Raw genomic sequence first — 16551 nt, 5'->3', positions numbered from 1 at the left:
GGAATGGGTGATGGCCTGCCTGAGCCCATGTGCCCTGAGTAACAAAGCAGGGCTGCTTCTTATCACCCTGCTGGGTCCCAGGCTCTGGGGCCTGCTGCCTGCCTCTAGAGGGCTTCTCCTTTCATCTGCAACTCAAGGCCAAGCCCTGACCTCTGTCTTCTCTGCTCACCTCCCCAAGGTCAAAGGGAAGTGCACCACTGACCACATCTCAGCTGCTGGACCCTGGCTCAAGTTCCGCGGGCACTTGGACAACATCTCCAACAACCTGCTCATTGGTGCCATCAATGTTGAAAATGGCAAGGCCAACTCCGTGCGCAACGCTGTCACCCAGGAGTTTGGCCCTGTCCCTGATACTGCCCGCTTCTACAAGGTGGGGCAGAGGTGGTGGGGGCAGTGCCCAGCAGCCACTCTGCCAAGGGCCCGGAGGGCAGGCACGGGGAGGACAAGCTGGAGGCCAGCCAGCCCTGGGGCCGGGGGATGGTCCTCAGAAGGTTACTGCACTCAGCTCCTCCCCTGAGCACTGCCCTCAGGGCCCTGTTAGCAGGTGAAGGAATTGAGGCCCCACTCAGGTGGGGTGGAGCCTGTTCCCCGCTCTCCTGCTAGACCACAAACAAGGCAGGCACTACCTGGAAGGTTCCTTGAGAGGAGCCCCAGACCCGAGAAGAGGGTTGGAGGAGACCTTGCAGAGAGGGGGAAGTCAAACGCAAGCTGAGGCCCAGAGAGGGAAAGGGGCAACAGAGGCCTCACAACAAGCATGTAGATGATCCAAGGGCCAGTAGGACCCAAGACCCAGAGGGAGGCTGCTCTGCCTCGGGGCGGGAGGGGGCAAGGGGAGACACTGAGAGGCCGCCAGCGTCCCAGGCTGTTAGACTCTTTTCTGTCTTGAGAAACTAACAGAACCTGGGCTGAACCCAACACCTGGCCCTGCAGGGTCCTCTGGCACCTCGTGGTGGCTGTCTGGGGCAGAGGGGTACACCAGGGTGGGGTACTATCCACTCAGGAGGCCACCCGGAGCTCTTCAGTTAAGGAGCTCCAGTGCTGTGGACAGCCCCACAGCTTTCAGGAAGCCCCTTCCTGCAGCCACCCAAGCTGCCAGGGCCTCAACCCATCCACACTTTGGCTCAAACACCTGCCTCTGTGTGAAATGCACTTTCAGCCCCTCTGACCCCAGTGCATCCCAGAGCTTCCCTGGGTGGGTCCCATCTTCTCATTCCCACTGCAACAAGGGCTGTGCCTGATAAGGGCACCCCTGCTTCACCTCCCCTTAGAGAGCAGCTGAGGAAAGGGCCCCTTAGCTCCTTGACCTGGGAGCCCCCGTTCCCTGGTAATTTCATACCCACTTGCTTGGCAGAAACATGGCATCAGGTGGGTGGTGATTGGAGATGAGAACTACGGCGAGGGCTCGAGCCGGGAGCACGCAGCACTGGAACCCCGACACCTTGGGGGCCGCGCCATCATCACCAAGAGCTTTGCCAGGATCCATGGTGAGCCGAGCCAGGCCTCCCCATCACCCTCCTCCCCATCTCACAGCCCTGGGTCACCCAGCCCAAGTGGCTGCAGTGGGCCTAGTGCTTGGCTCCCAGATTGTGTCTGCTTGTGCGTCCCCCACCCCATGGCCCTTTCATGCCCTGCTCAGCTTTGCCTGAGTGAGTCCCACATGCCCACTGTTTCCCACCTTGGACAAGTACTGGTCTTGCTTCCAGACCTGCGGACCCAAGCAGCTGAACCCCAGGCATCTGGTCTGACTGTAACTGGGCCTTATTCAAGGAAAGCCTCACGGAGACAGTCACCAGTACACACAGTTTAACTGCCATCACGGGGAGAGGGCGGACCTGGGCCTTGTGCCTTCCCCTGGGCCTCTCCCAGAGCCCCGACTGGATTTGGAGCAGGAAGCTCTCTGGCCTGGGGTGAGGGTTCCTGTTCAAAGATAGGGCAGAGAGGCCCTGCCCCTGACCACTGAATGTACCCTCTGCCTTCCAGAAACCAACCTGAAGAAGCAGGGCCTGCTGCCCCTCACCTTCGCTGACCCAGCAGACTACAACAAGATCCACCCTGTGGACAAGCTGACCATCCAGGGCCTGAAGGACTTTGCCCCTGGCAAGGTCAGGGAGGAGGGCTGGAGGGTGGGCAGGTCAGGCCGTCCCCCCGGCTCCCCAGGCCCTCCTAAGGGGATAGGTAGGAAACAGCCACCTTCCTCCCCTCCTTTGGCCTGGCCCCTCCCCTTTGTGACAGTTTGAAGGGCTCTGGAACTTTCCGGGCAACCCCCCAGAGGAGGGAAGGATGAGCCAGTTACTCATGGAGGGTGGGGCCAGCCAGGCCCTCCCCTGTCCACTCACCATCATGGCCTGGCACTGAGGGCCAACAGCCCATCCCCAGCAAAGCCCCCTTGGCCCCAGGACTCTCCCTTGGGCACCCTGATCCTCCAGCAGGCCCACCCACACTTGTCTCCCTGCCTCACAGCCCCTGAAATGCATCATCAAGCACCCCAACGGGACCCAGGAAACCATCCTCCTGAACCACACCTTCAACGAAACCCAGATCGAGTGGTTCCGGGCCGGCAGTGCGCTGAACAGGATGAAGGAGCTGCAGCACTGAGACCCGTCACCCAGCCACTTCACCCGCTGCCCACCTGCCTGCCACCTTGGACCCGGCTCAGCATCATTTATAAATGCAGCCCGCGTGCTTTGTTGGAACCGGACCTGAGCCAGGCCAGCCACGGTGTCCTGCCCCAGACGGTGTGATCAGACACTCCTGCCCTCCCCTCCTCAGCCCACCAAGTGAACACGGGGGTTTTCAAACCGCCCTGCCTTCCCGGTTCTAGTTTGGTTCAGATCTTAAGCAGTTCTGTACATTCTATTTATTTTTATGACAAGATAGCCATGAAAGAAGTTTTTCTCCTGCCTGATCATTTCACTGGTAGCTGAAGGATCTGAGAGAACTTTTTCTTGCCAGGAAAATAAGAATCACAGTTCAGTGACTGCTACTTGTGTGTGCTTGGTGTCTGTGCTGCTGTCAGCACCAGGGGCCAAGAGGGTCGTCTCAGGCGAGGGGAGTGGAGGCCCAGCAGCCATGGCTGTAGGTGGACACTGCAGCAGAGGAGCCAGAGCTGTGGTACAGAAGGCCTCCCAGCACCACACCCAGTCCCCTTTCAGCCCCCCTCCCTGCCCAGACCCACCTCCGCCCACAGGACCGCTCCCCTCCTCATCTGGGCTTCCTGTACTTCCTTGCTGGGGCCCAGGGCGGGTCTTCAGAAGGCCCGCCTCAGCTGCCAGAACCACAGCCCTGTGGTGATGCAGCCCAGCTCCTGCACCAGACCCTCTGCCGCCTCCCCTGGTCACCAACACGCCAGGCACCATCCCACCTGGCCCTCTGGTACCCAAGGGCCCTGGAAGTGAGTCTGCCCGGGGCACGGCTGGCCCATGAGGAGGTGATAAAGAACAGAGCCACTGCAGGGCTGTTGCACCTCCCCAGGGTGATGCCTGCTGACACAACCCAGCACCTCCACATGCTGCCGCCTGGCCTGGGCCACAGACAATGTGACCACATGACCAGGAAAAGCCTTACTACAAAATGGGTGTCCTGGTCCGGGCAGAAGTGGGTGAAGGAGCAGGAGGAACCTGGCCAGGCTGCTCCGCTGAACAAACTGTGGCGCTTGCCCTGGTGCCAAGATCTGTGGCGGCACCAGCAGACCCACAGGGCCTTCCTGGCAGGAGCTGAGTGAGGGTACCGGCTGGCCCCAGGCCTCCTGCGGATCACTGGTGTGACGGGAGAGAGAACAAGCCTGGTCACTGCCTCTTTGCCCTAGGCCAGTACACCTTAGCCTCCAAAATCTTGATGAGGGGCTGGTTCAGCTGAGGTCAAGGGCCACCCCACCCCAACTCCAAATGCTTTTTGAGGGGGGTGCTCCTAGCGGTCAGACTCTCATTCAGGCCAGCCCCACCCTCCATGTGACATCATGTAGGCACCAAGCTGGGCCAGCCCAAAGCCCAGAGCCCTCACTACCCCCAGACCCTCCTGCTTTGCTTTGGAGGGTGGGCGGTTCATATCCAGAAATGATTTGAGGACACACTGTCCCAGCTGCAGCAACTCAGTGACCTTAGATCACAACATTGGCCGTTGGTAGAGACAGCAGTGGCCCCTCCCCACTGATATGTCCATTGTTTACTAAAAGTCTTTGCTGTCACTGAGGTCCATGGGGGCAGTGAAACTGGAGGCAGCTCCTGGAGAAGCAGGGCAAGGAAGGCGGAGGCCAAGCTGCAGGCACTTCGTTCCCACCTCCAGCTCTGGGCGGTGAAAGCTCCTCCTGGCATCTGCCTCAGTTGCTGCGTGTCTTCCCAGCCAGCTTCACCTCCTTCCCGAGGGTAGGGTGGGTCTGCTGGACTGGCAGGATCTGCAGTCACGCCCAGGGCTAGTTGCTGGTCCACCAGGAGAGAAGGCCCAGGCCCGGCTCACTGATGGACCCCTGCCGGGTGAAGAGAGGACAGGCAAACTTCATCCACAGGCAGGGCTGGAGGGGAGGGCAGGCACAACTGCACTGAGGGAGCCCAGGAGTCACACTGCCACTCCCCACTGGCAAGACTGCAGCGTACAGAACCCTCACGTCTCCCGCCCCAACCTCGACCGAGGCCTATAAGGAGGTGCGGGTTTACAAGGGGCCTGGCCCTGTGTTCCAAGACCTCAGTCGGAGTCAGGTACCCTTCCCTACCCTTTGGTACCCAGCAGGCCAGTCCCAGGCAAGTCACCAGGGTCTAGGCCTGCCAGAAAGGCCCAGTGACAACAAGGTCTGGCCACCAAACACATGCAGAGGGGAGGCACTGGCCACCCAGATTTCTGACGAAGACACAGTGGCCTCCCTAGAACAACTCAGGGACCCCGTACACCAGAAAGTCCTCCCATCCCAGGCCTCTGGAATCCCACTTTCCTCATCTATCACTGACCAGCTTCGTGGGCGGTAAAAGGCAAAAAAATGAACCCCAGCTGCTGCATCCAGCACCGCTGGCCGAGAGCGGCCCCTGCCTCCGGCTGCAGCTGTCTCCAGGTGGGAGCAGCTCTGAGGCTCGCTCGCCCCTGAAGCTTTCCCTGCTGGGCTTTAGCACTCTCCCCAGCCCCTTCCTGGTTTCTTCCACCCTCAAAACCCATGCATCGGTGGCCCTGCCATCCCTGCAGGGAGGGGTCTGACTCTGGTCCATCCCCACAATAGCCACTGTGGCTTTACCACACAACGAGGCCTCACAGCAGGGCTGTGACCGGGATTACAAGCTGGGCCTACAGGAACAGGCTCACAGGAGAAGTGGGCGCCTAATCACCACCATACCACCAGGGACTGGACCCTGACCTGCTGAGAGAAGGCTCTGGAGCCCCACATCTACACTCCTGGCCTCTCCCACCACACAGCTCCCTGCTGGTTCCACCAACATCGGGACATCTCACCGCCAGCGTGTATGGCGCCTCCTTCCTGGGCGGCTCCTCACTGGAAGACGTGGCCTCAGCAGAGCTGGGCCCAGTGGGGGACGTGTCGACAAAGCTCTCGTCCACCACCCGGAAGCGGATCTCCTCGCCAGTGTCCATGTACAGGTCATGTGCGCCTTCCTCCGTCTCGTACTCCCACACCCACACCTGCTCTGCTTCGTCACTGGCAGGGCCCAGGGTCAAGGCAACAACCAGGCAGTTGGGGAATGCTTGTGGGGCTCATGGGGGTCCAGTGGGGTCCTCATGCCATCTGGGAGCACTGGTGTGGCTCCTGGGTTCCCTCAGAGCGTCCACTACCCCTCCCCCCAGCATAAACCCCAGGTTTATATCACTTTGGGAAGTCACAGGAAAAGCAGAGCCTAGCCCCATGTGTAAAAACAAGAGTCCAAGGCTGGGCCAGGCCTGTGGCCCGTGGTGGGGAAAAGGAGCTCAGGGGCCAGGGGCCAGGCTGAGAACACAGGCCCCGAGCCAGGCACCATGGCCAGGAACATCGGAACAGGAAGGAGGTTAGTGTGAGGCCTACCTCTCAGGATGGGGAGTGACTCCGTGCCTACCACCCCAGTGCCCAGGCCCATTCCCTGCCCCCAGGGTCTGCTCCTGGCCAGGTCTGATGCAAAGCCCACATGTCCCCTCAGAGACGAACTGCCAAGTCCTGACCTAGTCCACCACCCACCAGCCTTGTGCAGCGACAAGGAAAGCCCAACCTCTCTGTGCCTCAGTGTCCCCATTTGCAAAGGAAGGACTGTAACAAGACCTACCAGGGTCATTGTGAGGACTAAGTGAAAATAAAGTGCTTTCTGCAGGACCCGGCACCCAGTCAGGCCTCACGTTAGCTGATGGTTTCTGCACATTTCCCGTGTGGTGCAGACCCACGCCCCTTATGCCTTATCCTGCCCAATCGGCACGACCATCCCACATGGCAGGCAGGAGCACAGGGACTTGGCCAGTTCTCAGCCAGGACATAGTGGGATGGGGGCTCACTGGCCTGAGAGCCCAGAGCCCATGGTGAAGAGATTGGTCCAGGTCACACCCAGACCCTGCCTTCAGGCCAGGCAACACACAGACCCTGCCCCAGGCCCAGGTCACACACACCCTGCCCCTGGGCCTACACAGGCTCAGCCAAGGCTCCCCTCCACCCCCGCCCAGTCCCTCAGGGAGCCCACACCGAGAAGCCTTGCTGCCCTCTGGTGGCTGTTCCACTAGCAGGATCCTCCCGGTGCTGGATGGACAGCCACCCCAGAAGCTTCAGTTCACATAGCCTCTCCTCTGTGCCAGGCTGGTACGATTGTGACAAGATGGGGTCCCTCCCAGTGACAGACCACAGGAACTTCAGAGCAGCAAGGCAGGATGGCAGGGACAATGGGGGAGCCCAGGAGAAAGAAAGAACCCAGCCCAGGGTGGCCGGGAGTAGGTGAATCAGGCAAGGCTCCGGGGGAAGACACAGCAGAGGCTGTGCAGTGCAGAGTCTACACCACCAGGCCTGACCGTCTTCTTGGATGCAGACCTGTGGACACTGTCGTGAGCGTGGGAGGTGCAGGCAGGTCAGTGCTTCTAGAACAAAAGTGCAGGCCGGAGGGGTGGGCACAGAGGCCAGCAGCATCAGATCACAGGACCAACGGCCACCCCAGGAGAGGCCTGAGCTCCTTGTGACCCCTTTAACCTTGGGAGGATACAACTTGGCCGGCTGCTGCAGCGACTCCGGGGGGATGAGAATGTCATCAAAGAAACCGAGAGAGACTGGGAGAGAGAAAGAAGGTGACGCGTGGGGCAGGGCTGGCCATGGACAGTCACACACGGAGAGCCCTGCTACTCAGCAGGCCATGCCGTGTCCTGTGCTGCCCACCGGGGAGGTGTTGTCACCAAAGGACACTGGGCCCTACCCCACCCCGACCCCACGGCCTCCGCCCATGCCCCTCGCAGCCCTGGGCACAGCCCAGCACTGGTCACCAGAACTTGAGGTGCACACTGCACACAACAGGGACTAGTGGGCTCTGAAGACCTGAGTCACCACCACCCGCTTCATGCCCACCCTGAGGTCCCGTGTTATAGCCTCACGGTGACACTGCACAGGGGGCCGAGGTCCTCACGCCATAAACCAAGGAGAGAACTTGCATGAGAGAAGCAGTAGGCCTCTCTGACAGTGTGAGGAAGATTCCAGTCTGTATTTGATCCCAACCCCTAAAGGGATGCCCACTGCCCACCTGGCATGCTCCGGGTCTTGGCTGAGGGGTCAGGACTGCCTTACCGTGCACACCCTCTGGGCTGCAGCCTTTAATCTTCCCAATCAGAACCTCGTCCAGGAAGGGGCGGAACACCACGTAGCGAAAATGGACTGGAAATGGAGAGAACACATCAGCAACAGGCAGGCGCCAACCCTCCTCGCCAGGACCGCTGACCGAGGTTGACGGGGTTGCTCTGAGACCCTGCCCAGCGGCCCCTCCCAGAGCCCCCTGTGGGCCCGGAGCAGTTGCCTGAGCTGTCAGCACCCTCACCCATCCCCTACAGGCCCTAGCTCAGCCCCAGGACAAGGGCTGGCTCCCACGTCTGCCACGTACGTCACACCAGGACCCCAATTCTGGGCCATCAAGCTCCAACAATTCCGGCCTTCCTCCAGGCTCTCTGGAGAGGGCAAAAGCAACTGGAAAAGGAGCAAGGTTTGGAAACGAGTTCCCTGGTTCCTGCTGATTGGCAGTCGGCCCCAGGCAGAGCACAGACCTGGAACGGGAAGCTAAAATGCCCTGAAATTAAGGGGGGGCGGGGGGGAGGCAGAGCTCACACTGAGCAAAATGCCCCTGAGGGTTCTCCTTTCCCCTCACCTGACCCGAGGAACACACCAGGTGGGGTCTACACTCACGTCCCAGACTCTGACCCCTAGGCTGGAGGAAGCCCCAAAGAGGCCATCCCTATCAGCCTGAGCCCCTCCAGGGACCAAGATTAACATGGAGGCTGCCGGTCATGGTCCACCCTGTAACAGAGGTCGTGATCCCACTGTGTGGATGAGGATGGGGCTGGAAAGCCTGGGTAGCCTGCTCACAGCCATAGAGCCTCAGGGGAACCACTAGGTCTTTCTGTACCCACCAGGTGGGGCCGCCAGGTTGAAGCCTGCCTTCCCAGCCATAGACTTAACAGGTTTAGTTCCCCCAACACAAGCTTCTGCCACCGGCACCCTCGGCGGCCTGGTCTGCCAGCATTAGCTGGCTCCCTGCTTCCCTGTGGCTCTGGCTGGTGCCCCTCACCCCCACCTGTGAGGAGACAGGCAGGAGCCTTCCTGAAGACAACCCTTTGCCGGGAACCTCAAGCAAACTTGGAGCCTCGTGCTGTCCTCCCGGACGCAGGACAAGGGCAGCCTGGGCTCACTTACCCACGGGATGGAAAAACCCCATCCCCACATAGACTGGCTGGTCTAAAAAATCCTCACTGCGCCTCTACCAGGTGTGTGTGGGGCACTGGGCTGAGATGGGACAGCACCAAATCTTGTCCCCAGGGAGCCCCAGTCAGGAACAACCAGTCAAAATTGGGCACAAAGAGAGGAGGCGCTCAAACAGAGCCCTAACCCAGCCTGAGGTGGGGGAGCGGAACAGGCCTAGAGGGGCTTCCCAGGGGAGGCCAGGTCGAGTGGCCTGGAACATGGGCCTGACACCAGGTAAGGGTATTCAATCGGGGTCAGCATCACAAATCATAAAGGCCAACATTTTGTGAGTGTTTACGACGTGCCAGGCGCTGGACCAAAGAGCTTCCCGTGGCTTTTCTCATTTGTGCCTCACACCCATTTTATGAGGCAGGAGCTATTATTATTATCACACCGTGTTTGCAGATGTGGAGACTGGGCCTCAGAGAGGTAAAGCAGCCTGTTCTGGGTCACAGAGCAAAGAAGCTGAGGCCATTGGCAAATGACCGACTACTTCTCAACACACAGGCAAAAGTGTGGAGTCACCTGGTGCCCCGAGACTCTCCTTCAGCATACGCTCAGCCACAAGCTGAGGCCATGTGGAACGACAACGGGGAGGGGGCCCAGGGCCAGGGGTCATTCTCAAAGCATGGTGACTGCTCCCCCGCCACAAAGTATTAATTCACCCTACATCGTGTTCGAAAGGCTGAGAGAAGCCTCACATTACAAGCGTGGTGCCCATTTTATAGATAAGGAAAATGAGGCTGAGAGAGGTGGAGCTGCCCAAGGTCCCCACGAGGGCAGACAGAGTCAGAACTGCCAGAGCACAGCCTGAGACCACTTGACAGTGTCTTTCTCTGTCAACAGAGGCCCTTGTGGACTTTACATGACAGTCTTAGTTTTCTCTACTGAAAACTAAGTCCCTACAGAGACAGCTTGTTCTCCAGGGATCTCTGCAGAGCCCAATACCACCCACAGGAACGAACCAAGTCTCTGGATTCCTGGACAGAGGCCAGGCAGCCTCACAGCCCCTTCTGGAATCGCTTGACATCTGTCCTGAGAGGCTGACCAGCATGGACTACAGCAGGGGCGCCTTGGGTTCCTCAGAACGTGGGCTTGTGCAAAGATCACCCGGCACTTGGTTTAACAGTTGGGTTGGGGGCACCTCCAGAGATTCTGATTCAGTAGGTCTGGTCAAGTGGAGAACCTGCATTTCTAAGGAGCCCCAGGCCCTGGAATGTATCCATGGGCCCTCTGGCCCTCTACTTCTGCCTTGGTTCCATCCAGGAAGAAGAGTGAAGAATGCCTGGCTCCTCGCTGAGAGGCTACCTCAAGCGGACCATGTCCCTTGATGTCCCGTTGACGTTAGTCACAGCTGCGATCCTTCTAGGTTCTGGGGGCTGGCCCCTCCCATCCCCAGATGCACACCCCTTTCCCACGTGACCTTGCAGTTCCTCACACCGTGGGGTCTCTGTTTCCATCCCCTGATGCTGGCCTTGGCCAAGTGACTTGCTTTGACCAATGAGACATAAGCATATGTGACCTAACCAGAGGCCTCAAGGGCACCTGGGCACTGGGGCTCCCACTCTGCTGTGCTTTGGAACCCTGAGCCTGCTAGATGAACGAGGCAGGTCTAGCCTTCTGGAGAGCACGTGAGCCCAGCTGAGGCCCCTGCCCAACCACCAGACAGTCAGGCCACCCCAGATCAGGTGGCCCAGCCCAGCCAGGCCAGGAGGACCCACCCAGCTGACCCACAGAATCGGAAGAACAATGTTGGTTGCTTTAAGCCACTACGTGTTGGGGTCATTTAGTAGAAAGCAAAAGCTAGCTGATACAGATGACAGCAGGGGAAAGAAAAGAGCTCAAGAAAATTCAAATCAATGAGCCATGGAGCACTTGCTATGTGCCAAGGCTCTATCCTATAGGCTTTTCACGTGTTCACTTGTTAACCCTCACAGCAGTCCCATGGTAGGAAAGCTTCTGTTAACTCCATTTGGGAGTCCCTGGGTGGCGCAGACAGTTAACGCACTCGGCTGCTATCTGAAAGGTCCACCCAGAGGCACCTTGGAAGAAAGGCTTAATGGTCTGCTTCCAAAATTCCTCCACTGGCAACCCTATGCAGCACAGTTTTCTGACATACATGGGGTCACTGTGTGGTGGAAGTGACTCAACGTATCCTATGGGGCAGTTCTACTCGGTCCTACAGGGTCACTATGAGTCAGAATTGACTCAACGGCTATGGGTTTGGGTTTTTTTGACCCTGTTCAAGACACAGCTGATAAGTGACAGGATTGAGATTTGAATCCAGAGGCCACACTTTTAACCACTATACCCCACTGCCCCTCAAGACCCACCCCCACCCACCCCAACCATCCCCTCCCTGGAGGAGCAGCTGCACTCCCCTCTGCCCTCCACTCTTCTAACCTTGCAATGGTCACTGTTGTCATCACTTGTCTGGTGGCCTGTCTCCCCCAACAGACAGTGAGCACCCTGAGGGCCAGGCCCAGGGCAGGACTCAGTTACAGATGAGACCAAAGGGTGTGCAGACATGGGGCCATGATCCCAGAGCTGGAGGAGGCCCTGAGAACACCCTCCCCACCTCCCAGGTATTACAGGTGAGGAAACCGAGGCTCAGAGAGGAGAGGGGTCTACCCATCGTCACCCAGTCAGTTCCTGGCAGAGTTAGAACTTGGCCCAGGTCTACCAACCCCCAGCCCAGGACTCGCGCCACCCTCAGCCCTCTGGGGTGTGACTTTTTGCTACAGAAAACTGAGCCCCAAGAAACCCAACACCCCTTGAAAAGAAGGCACCCACCTTTGGTGTGTGACGCGCCATCCCCCGGGAACACGTACGCATCCTCCAGCTTGGTGATGTCAAACAGACAGATGCAGAGTCCCACGTTGTACACGACCTGTGTGCGTATGTGTACACACACGTATATACTCGTGGACATGCGCGCTCACCCACCCAGTAACCCAGTTCACAACCTGCGCGCAACTCACCCACAATGACCCAGTTCGCAACCTGTGTGCATATGTGTACATACACGTGTACGCACGCATGTATATACCCACACCCCCGATAGTGACACAGTTGCCCAGGCAGTCTCTCCTGAGACCTCATACGACAGGGCAGGTATAATTATTCCTGCTTACAGACAGAAATGAGTTTGGCTGCCCCTGAGGTAACCACGGGGAAGAAACCTCGAAAGGATGAGTGACTTTAGAAAGAGCAGGGCCTTTGGTGACAAGACCACCTAGGTTACAATCCCAGCTCCACCACCACTGTGTGACCTTCACGGGGTCACTTCACCTCACTGAGCCTCAGTTTCCCCAACTGGAAAAAGGAAATACCAGCCTGCAGGCTGTTAAATAGAGATAACGGATGTGAAGCCGGGGTCCCAGTGCCTGACACATATGCTGGAAATAAAAATAACCAGTCAAAGATCATTGCAATTCCTTAGAACGGTGAGTGGTAGAGGAGTCAGGCTCAACCCACACGTTCCAATGCCCCAAAGTCCATGCTAGAGCCTCACAGCCTAGAGAGTGTCAAGATTGCAGCTCATCTCTGTCCTGCCCGCAAAGTCTCAGACACAAACACACAGACATGGCCACAGGCCCTGAGACTGGCTGAGAACAGGGTGAGGGCTAGGCAGCCCCATGTCCCCATCCCCACCCCATGTGCTCCAAACAGCTGACCACTCAGTGTCTCATCTGCCACCAGCGTCATCACTCCCTAATCAGAGACCTGGTAGGACTGATCCAGGATTAGCGAGAGCTCAGAGAGTCATGGCCAGACCACACTGCCATGAGGTCTGAGGTGGGCTGGCCCTGGCTGGGCCACGGAACCTCTTCTGTGTGGCCTCCTCTCAAATGACTCACATCCAAAGAGACCTGTCTCCATTGGTGAAGGACCCGTACTCCAAAGGGACTGCATTCCCTTCTGGGGCTTTTTCACACCTCCCCCACCCCCACAACGCCTGGTTCCCCCACATACTTCCTAATCTTCTACCTCACAAAGTAAACAGCAGCCATCCACAATGGGCCTCTATGAGTTCTCCCCACCACCTAACACCCCCCACGTCTTACTCCTCCCTGCTGTGACCTCAGCCTCCTGTCTAATGCCAGCCAATCCTTCTCTTTCTGGGTCCTTTTCATCCCATCACCTCTCACTGCTCTAAGGCTCAAGCCAGGCCCTGCATGGCAAGGCCTGGCCCCCGCTCACCTCTCCAGCTTTCCCTCCCCTCTCCTCCTCTGCCTAAACCACACCAGCCTCCTCCATGCCATGGTTGGTGCTATATTCCCTCCTGCCACGGGGCCTTTGTATATGCTATTTCCTCTGCCTGCTCAGCTCTTCTTTCTGCCCAGTGCCCTCCAACCCCAAAAACAAATCCCCCAATTAACTCATCACCTTCAGATCTCAAGTGCCATGTTATGGATTGAATTATGTCCCTCAAAAATGTGTGTATCAGTTTGGCTGGGCCATAATGCCTAGTATTGTGTCATTTTCCTATATGTTGTAAATCCTGTCTCTACGATGTTAATGAAGGAGGATGGGCAGCAGTTGTGTTAGTGAGGAAGGACTCAATCTACAAGACTGGATTTTGTCTTGAGGCAATCTCTTGAGATATAAAAGAAAGAAGAGAGCAGAGAGACAGGGGGACCTCATACCGCCAAGAAAGAAGTACCAGGAGCAGAGTATGTCCTTTAGACCCAGGATTCCTGTGCAGAGAAGCTCCTAGTCAAGGGGAAGATTGAAGAGAAAGACCTTCCTCCAGAGGCAACAGAGAAAGCCTTTCCCTGGAGCTGATGCCCTGAATTTCGACTTCCAGCCTACTAGACTGTGAGAAAATAAATTTCTCTTCATTGAAGCTATCCACTTGTGGTATTTCTGCTATAGCAGCAGTAGATGACTAAGACATGCTACCTCCCCAACAGAACCACCGGTCCTCCTTCATTCCAGGTGAAGTTCCTTCATTCCACAGGTTTGTGGACACATGTTCTTACCTTCATTCACCCCAACTGTCACCACACCTTCAACTACGGGACCCTTTCTCCATGTCTGCTTCTCCCACCAGACTACAGGGCAGAACCTTGCCAGCTCCATTCATTCTATTAACTGACAAGTATGGAACAGGTAGTCCGTGCTAGGTGCACAGAAGACAGACAAGGTCTCTGCCCTCATGGAGTAAGAAAGAGAACAACAACAACCAAGTAAATAAACATACAAGGAAATAACAGTGTGGTAAGTGCTAAGGAGAGGATGACAGAGAATAACCCAGGGAGGGTCAGGACAGAAAAGGCCCTGGGAAGCCTCTGAGGAGCCTGCACTGCAGGTCTGGCATGCAAAACGTGCAGATATTTCTTGCAGAAATGAGTGCATAAACCCCCTGACCATTAGCTCTATATTACCAGTGCCTTTGATCTTCACGAAAGCAATGTGGTAGGGCAGAAATTTCTGCTCCCATTTAAAAAATGGAAACTGAGGCCTAGAGAGGGTTAAGTGATTTGTCCAGGGTTGCACAGTAATTCGGAAGCTTGTAATCTAGCCATTCCCAGTTACAAAGCCCTTTTTCAAACCCAGTAAGGATTATCTCCACCCCCTTTTACAGATAGAGAAACTGAGGTTCTGGGACAATATGCTACTTGCCCAAGGCCAAGGTTTGGCATGACCAAGCCCAGGCCCGCACCGAGCCCTCCGTGCTAACACCGGCCCACGACCCCGTGGACCCAGTACCTTGTTGGCCAATTTCTTGTTCAGCTCCTCGGCGATGGAGTCATTGAGCTTCCTCTCAAATTGCCACGGGGGGATTCGCACGGTGTCCACCATCTCCACCAGCACGAACATCCCGGCCTGCGCTGGGAACGGCAGGGTGGGTCACACGCCCGGGCCTGGGGCCGGTGGGAGTCCCCGAGCCCCCTTGGTGCCGTCCTAATCGCTGAGACCCCCTCCCCCAGCCAGCCGGTGGGGCTGCACGCTAGGGTTTGGGGGTGTCCTGAGCGGGCCATGCTCCGCTACCGCACTGGGAGGAGACAGGCCGCGCCGGGGCCACCCCATCCAGCGCCAGGGGTGCGCCCCCGCCACGCGCTGCCCGCCTCGGCCCCCACATCCCCGCTACGCGCCCCCGCCACGCACCTGGCTCCCACACGCAGCCGCCCCGCGGCCGCCCAGCTCTGGGCAAGGATCCGAATCCCGTCGCTTCCGGGGAGCGGGCCAATAAGAAGCTTCTGCCCGCCCCTCTACGCGGGGCGGGGCCACCTACAGGCTGCGTGCCCCGGGAGGGACCCGGCGGTGGGCGGAGCCTCCCCTTAGCCCGTTGGGAGCCGTCAATCCTCAAGACCACGCTTTCAAGTTGCTAGGCGACCACTGCGCACTCCAGGTCCCATCATCTGTCTCCTGGGCTGTACCATCCAGGCTGCACCGCAACCAGGGATCCTTTTAGAGCGCAAACATAACAAGCTTAAAACCCTTCAAAACTCCGGACACGGGTAGACTTGGTTGGAAAGAGCCACGAGAGATCCTTCTGGGATGATGACGTTCTACATCTTGTTTTAGGTGGTAGTTGAAGAGATTCACGCAATAGTCAGAAACTCATCAAACTCAACACTGACGCTCTGTGCATTTCATCGTAGGCGAATAGATCTCAATTTAAAAGTGGGGAATAAAAGCAACCTCAGCAGCTTCCCATTGAACTAAGAGCCTTGCCCAGGCCCACTCCTCCAGCCCCATCTCTTGTTTCTCCACTACATTCCAGTCTCATTCATCTTCATAATAATAGCTCGCATGGGCTAAAAGAATTCAGTAACTTGCCCAAGATCTGGGCCGCTAGTAGCAGAGGTGTGCCTCAGTCTAAAGCTCTACATTACACCGTCTCTAAAAGTTGATAGGATTATGCTGAGTGAAATTAGTCAGAGGCAAAAGGACAAATATCGTATAAGACCACTATTATAAGATCTTGAGAAATAGTATAAACTGAGAAGAACACATTCTTTTGTGGTTACAAGAGGGAGGAGGGAGGGAGGGTGGGAGAGTGTTATTTACTGATTAGATAGTAGATAAGAACTACTTTAGGTGAAGGGAAGGACAATACTCAATACAGGGAAGGTCAGCTCAACTGGACTGGACCAAAACCAAAGAAGTTTCCGGGATAAACTGAATGCTTCGAAGGTCAGCAGAGCAAGGGCGGGGTTTTGGGGACTATGGCTTCAGGGGACATCTAAGTCAATTGGCAAAATAAATTCTATTAAGAAAACATTCTGCATCCCACTTTGAAATGTGGCATCTGGGGTCTTAAATGCTACCAAGCAGCCATCTAAGATGCATCCATTGGTCTCAAGCCACCTGGATCAAAGGAGAATGAAGAACACCAAGGTCACACAACAACTATGAGCCCACGAAACAGAAAGGGCCACATGAACCAGAGACTTACATCATCCTGAGACCAGAACAACTAGATGGTGCCCGGCCACAACCTGTGACTGCCCTGACAGGGAGCACAACAGAGAACCCCTGAGGGAGCAGGAGAACAGTGGGATGCAGACCCCAAATTCTCATAAAAAGACCATACTTAATGGTCTGACTGAGACTAGAGGAATCCCGGCGGTCATGGTCCCCAAACCCTCTGTTGGCCCAGGACAGGAACCATCCCCGAAGACAACTCATCAGACATGAAAGGGACTGGACAATGGGTTGGA

At 57.0% G+C, this 16551-nt stretch overlaps 2 protein-coding genes across 5 annotated transcripts in view; one reads left to right on the top strand and one right to left on the bottom strand.

Annotated features, from left to right (window-relative positions):
* The window catches only part of ACO2 (aconitase 2), a 60725-nt gene extending 57807 nt beyond the window's left edge, over positions 1–2918 (top strand). Inside the window, exons 15-18 of one of the 3 annotated variants that reach the window (XM_064283448.1) lie at positions 179–370; positions 1352–1484; positions 1981–2102; positions 2461–2918. In XM_064283448.1, the coding sequence (XP_064139518.1) occupies positions 179–370; positions 1352–1484; positions 1981–2102; positions 2461–2595 (582 nt within the window). In that variant the 3' untranslated portion in view covers positions 2596–2918. The remainder of the gene's footprint in view (positions 1–178; positions 371–1351; positions 1485–1980; positions 2103–2460) is intronic. The other 2 variants (XM_010599304.3, XM_064283449.1) reach the window with 2 other exon arrangements.
* A 1228-nt stretch (positions 2919–4146) lies between these two features.
* On the bottom strand, positions 4147–15060 carry POLR3H (RNA polymerase III subunit H). Of its 2 annotated transcripts, none has more exons than XM_003419740.4 (7): positions 14993–15060; positions 14594–14710; positions 11672–11768; positions 7715–7801; positions 7143–7206; positions 5431–5632; positions 4147–4462 (listed from the first exon to the last, which is right to left on the bottom strand). In XM_003419740.4, exons 2-7 carry the CDS (start codon positions 14702–14704, stop codon positions 4409–4411), a joined length of 615 nt encoding a protein of 204 aa, XP_003419788.1. In that variant the 5' UTR covers positions 14705–14710; positions 14993–15060; the 3' UTR covers positions 4147–4408. The 2 variants fall into 2 exon arrangements, with proteins under 2 accessions (XP_003419788.1, XP_010597607.1); XM_010599305.3 differs by having other exon boundaries at positions 14594–14715; positions 14993–15039.
* Between the last annotated feature and the right edge of the window lie 1491 nt (positions 15061–16551).

Source organism: Loxodonta africana, chromosome 4 (assembly GCF_030014295.1).
Source record: "Loxodonta africana isolate mLoxAfr1 chromosome 4, mLoxAfr1.hap2, whole genome shotgun sequence".
In the NCBI taxonomy this organism is placed as follows: domain Eukaryota; kingdom Metazoa; phylum Chordata; class Mammalia; order Proboscidea; family Elephantidae; genus Loxodonta; species Loxodonta africana.
The sequence above is the reverse complement of the archived record's forward strand: the minus strand, read 5'-3'. Positions and strand labels throughout refer to the sequence as shown.

Bases quoted from the DNA above. Each gene is read 5' to 3' on its own strand.
- POLR3H (XM_003419740.4), bottom strand. From the start codon at position 14,704: ATGTTCGTGCTGGTGGAGATGGTGGACACCGTGCGAATCCCCCCGTGG. The intron at 11,769-14,593 runs GTACTGGGTCCA...ATACGCACACAG, and splicing joins ACAAGAAATTGGCCAACAAG to GTCGTGTACAACGTGGGACT. The intron at 7,802-11,671 runs GTGGGTGCCTTC...CTCCATTTCCAG, and splicing joins TGGCGCGTCACACACCAAAG to TCCATTTTCGCTACGTGGTG.